General features: G+C 58.7%; 1 protein-coding gene across 1 annotated transcript; it reads right to left on the bottom strand.

Moving 5' to 3' along the window:
• Positions 1 to 2,036: 2,036 nt before the first annotated feature.
• On the bottom strand, positions 2,037 to 3,723 carry SOWAHD (sosondowah ankyrin repeat domain family member D). Its single transcript, XM_065901299.1, has 2 exons — positions 2,610 to 3,723; positions 2,037 to 2,569 (listed from the first exon to the last, which is right to left on the bottom strand). The coding sequence occupies exon 1, from the start codon at positions 3,621 to 3,623 to the stop codon at positions 2,664 to 2,666; it is 960 nt and encodes a 319-aa protein (XP_065757371.1). The 5' UTR covers positions 3,624 to 3,723; the 3' UTR covers positions 2,037 to 2,569; positions 2,610 to 2,663.
• Between the last annotated feature and the right edge of the window lie 200 nt (positions 3,724 to 3,923).

The following is a 3,923-nucleotide window of genomic DNA, read 5'->3' as shown; positions in this document are numbered from 1 at the left end:
AATTACTCCCCAGCTCCCACCTTCCTTTCAAACCGGCTGACTCACATCTCCTGGTACTTGCTATGTGCATCCGTGCATACTCCAGTGACCCTGCCAGGACGCTGCTCTCCCGTCTCCACTGAGCGACTCCCACTCACCCCTCCAGCCTCAGATCAGGTGTACTCTTCCTCCACGAAAGCCTTTCCTGCACCTTTGGCCTGGGTTAGGCCCCGCCCTCTTTGCAGCACCCCCTACTCCAACCCCCATGCTTACCTGTCAGAGCCCTGCTTCTGCCTCCTTTTCTTGTCTGCCTGTCCCACTAGAATGCAGATTTGCATCATCTGCTTAACTCTGTTTTGCTCCCCCGGAAAGAAGTTTCTCAGGGAATTTGTTCTTTCTCTTGGGGTGAGCATACCATATTTGCCTCGAAAAGCATACCAGAAATGCCAATGGCTTGATGTTAGGCATGGAGAGTTTTCAGCATGGGGGTTTGTCCCCTGCAGCCAAACCTCAATTTTACATGGAGGAGGTAGGCTAGGCAATATCACATGATGAGAAAAATCTGTGGGGAAGAATAGCTGACTACAGGAAAAACTCCAGAAAGCCGCTTTCAAATCTTCCAGCTGACTTGGTGTTCATTTTGGAAAGAGCAGGGCAGATGCTTGTCTTAGGTCCCCAAATCTGCTCATAGTTAAAATGCTTAGGTTCAAACTTTTCCTATGAAGAGGGGACTGCTGTTAAAAGTGTCCTTTGAATGTTGGACGAAGGCACATGCCAATCTTCCCTCCAAGCCGGGAGTCCGCAGACTCAGCCATGTGGCAGGAAGGCCCTGCCCTGACGCCGTCACCAAACCCAATCCACCTTGGCAGCTGTCACGGGAGAGGTTGTGGAGCAGAAATCGCAGTCCTGCATCAGTTAGCCAATTTGCATCTATAAAATGGGCATGGGGGTGGAGGAGGGCTATGCTAGATGCCCATTCCAAATGCCACAAGCCAGGAGCTGCTCACCCTCCCACTGCAAACATCAAAGAAGTTCATTTTTGTTTCTTTTCTTTTTTTGGCTCTGCCGCGCGGCTTGTGGGATCTTAGTTCCCAACCAGGGATTGAACTCAGGACCCTACAGTGAAAGCACCGAGCCCTGACCACTGGATGGTGGGGGAATTCCCAAAGAAGTTCATTTAGAAGAAGAAAAAGGAAATGCTACATTACGCTGTAAATATGTTTAAGGTATAGTTCCTAGAGACACGGGACAGGCTGAGAATCAATAGGAAAGATTTGGATCATTTCATGGATGGGAAGAATCTAATGCATTATTAAGGGCAGGTGGGAACGTTTTGAACACAGAGGGGGCAAACAGGCCCGCCAGGCAGAGATGGAAACCTGGACAGATGGGCTCAGGGTGGTGTCTCTGGGCTGTGTTTTATTGTGACTCAGTTCCTCCCTGGCCTTAGAGGACTGGGATGGGAGGGCTGGGGACACAGCAGTCCATTGCAAGGGCTACCCAACCCTCCAGGGATACAGTGCTATTTTGAAAATACGCTGTTCTCGAAAGCAGCATGGATTTCCAGCCACCAACTTCTTCTCCCTCCTTTCAGCTCAAATCAACCCACCTGTAAATGTAACTAAAAGAAACCCACAATGCTGATGATTAAAGCCCTATCTTGGAAAAAAGTGCCAGGGGGTGTGTCTCATTGGAGGGCAGAAGTCAAGGTAAATTACATGACTCACCAGGAAATATTAGAAATACATATTTGGAGGCTTTTTCCTTTTACCTCCCCTCTGCTCCCTGCAGACAACTCCTCTGGGATGGGACTTGTGCAAGAGGCCAGACCTAGATGCTAAAGAGCCCAGGAGACAGGTAAACTGTGTGTCTCTACTCAGAGCCAAGGGGAAAGTAGCTCCTTTGGTGCACACCGTGGCCACTTGCTGTGCAAATGACATCCAGAGACTGTTCCGGATCACTAGCTCGCAGCCGTGGGTTGGTGACCTCTTCCCTGCAAACACAGGGAAGAGGTGGTTGATGGAAAAAAAAAAAGTCATTCAAAGGACAGCTTTGTAATGTGAAAGGAAAACATATGCCACTTTAATATGCTTAAGAAGTCATTCGTGATACATTAGAAACTAAACCGTATGGGTAAGGCCTGGTTGTCTCAGGAGCAGGTTGACAGGGGCTGAGCCTGCCCTCACAAAGTGACCCGTTAACAGCCGAGTCAGGCCTGCAGTTGGGCGCTTCCTCTGCGTCAGTGGTTTACAATCTTAACTCATTCTTCTAGCAAATGTTTCCTAATAAACCCAGAGCTTCCACCTGCCCAGAAATGTCTACTGGAAGCTAACTTTCCCTCTCCCAAGCAGGACCACGCTTCTGCTCCTAACTCAATCCTGTAGCTGGGGGATTCGGCGCCAGGAAGGCTTGGTCCTTGGTCTCCCTCGGTTAGGCGTGCCCTGGTCCCCGCGTCTCCTGGCCGGTGTCTGTGCTCCCGAGACAGGTGCCTGAGACGGACCCCGAGGTGATCTGCTCCCTGCAGGACCAGCGCCCACGGCTGCGGCCCGGGCTGCGTCCGAGGCGCCGCCCCTTTGGTGGGACCCGGGACCTCCAGGGACCACCCGGGACCGCCAGGGACCACCCGGGACCACGGCCCCGCCGCAGCGTCTTGGTCCCTCCACGCTCTCCAGTCTCCGTCTCCTTCAACGGTCCTGGAAGAAGGGGAACATATGGCGGAGAAGGCCTTGAATTTGCGCCACCCGTCTGCCCACGGAGTCCTTCCCCTTGGCGGGCGCCGCCGCCGCTCTAGCCGTTGTCTCCACGACCGGCGCGCCCACTGCGCTGGGGGCGCGTCTCGGCGTACACGCGGCGCCGCCGCCGCTGCTGTTGTTGTTGGCGTTGTTACGCTCGCTGCCGCCCGCCGTCTCCCAGTCCTCGGCCCCCGACAGCTCCCGCAGGCTCCAGGGCGCGTCGGGCCGCAGGTAGTGACAGGCCCGGTGGCCGCTGTGGTCGCGGCGCGTGGGGTCTGCCCCCAAGGCGCCCACCAGCACCTTGACGACCATATCGTGACCCTGCAGGGCCGCCAGGTGGAGGGGCGTGAGGCCGCCGCTACCCGGGGCGCTCACGTCGAGCCGCAGCCCCCTGCGCTGGGCGAAGTCGTGCACCAGGATGAGTTCCTCGTGGCGCCCGTGCTTGGCCAGCCAGTGCAGCACCGTGTAGCCCGTGATCGGGTCGCCCCGCAGGAGCAGCCCCGGCTCGACCTCCAGCAGCTCCTGCAGCGCCTCAAAGCGGCCCTCAGCGGCCGCCAGTATCCACGCGTGCTCCCTGGGCTCCAGGCATAGCCTGCTACCGCTCGGTGCGTTCGGCCCGCCCGGGGACTGCTCCTCGGGGCGCTCCTCCGACAGCCACCCGGCAGGAGCCGCCCCCTGCAGCCCCAGCAGCTCCCGCAGCGCTCCCCGCCGGCGCCCCGAGACTGTTCCCGAGGGCATCACCGAGCCGTGGAAGGGGGGCTCCCGGGAGGCGGTGGCGTTGCCCCGGTACCTGCCCAGGCTGACGGTGTCCACTCTCGAGGGGCGGGGCTGCGGGGCGCTCCGCAGGCTGAGCTCGGTCGGTGCGAAGGAGGCCTTGGGTGCCGGCTTCGCGGCCCCTCGGGGTTCGGCCATGGTCCTGCCGCCGCGGCTGTTCCAGTGTCTAGCGTTTGCTGCCCTTCCCGGGCCCCACCAAGAGAGGAACTGGCGCTGGCGTTGGGGAAGGAAGCGGCTTGAGCAATTGGGCTCGGAGGGAGGGAGCGAAGGAGGGGAGAAGAGGGAGGGAGAGCGCGAGCGAGCCGAGGGAGGGCCCCCGGCACGGGCGGTGGGGGGGCCTGGAGGGGTGGGAGCTCCGGCCATGCCCCCGGGTAGAGCCCCTTTCCTGCACCCCGGGTACCGCCGCCACCTCCGCTTCCCCGGGTCGCGGGCGGCCCC

This window comes from Phocoena phocoena, chromosome X (assembly GCF_963924675.1).
Source record: "Phocoena phocoena chromosome X, mPhoPho1.1, whole genome shotgun sequence".
In the NCBI taxonomy this organism is placed as follows: Eukaryota; Metazoa; Chordata; class Mammalia; order Artiodactyla; family Phocoenidae; genus Phocoena; species Phocoena phocoena.
This window is presented reverse-complemented; position numbering and strand designations above follow the sequence as displayed.

Excerpts from the sequence above, each read along its gene's own strand:
- SOWAHD (XM_065901299.1), bottom strand. The coding sequence starts at position 3,623 with ATGGCCGAACCCCGAGGGGCCGCGAAGCCGGCACCCAAGGCCTCCTTC.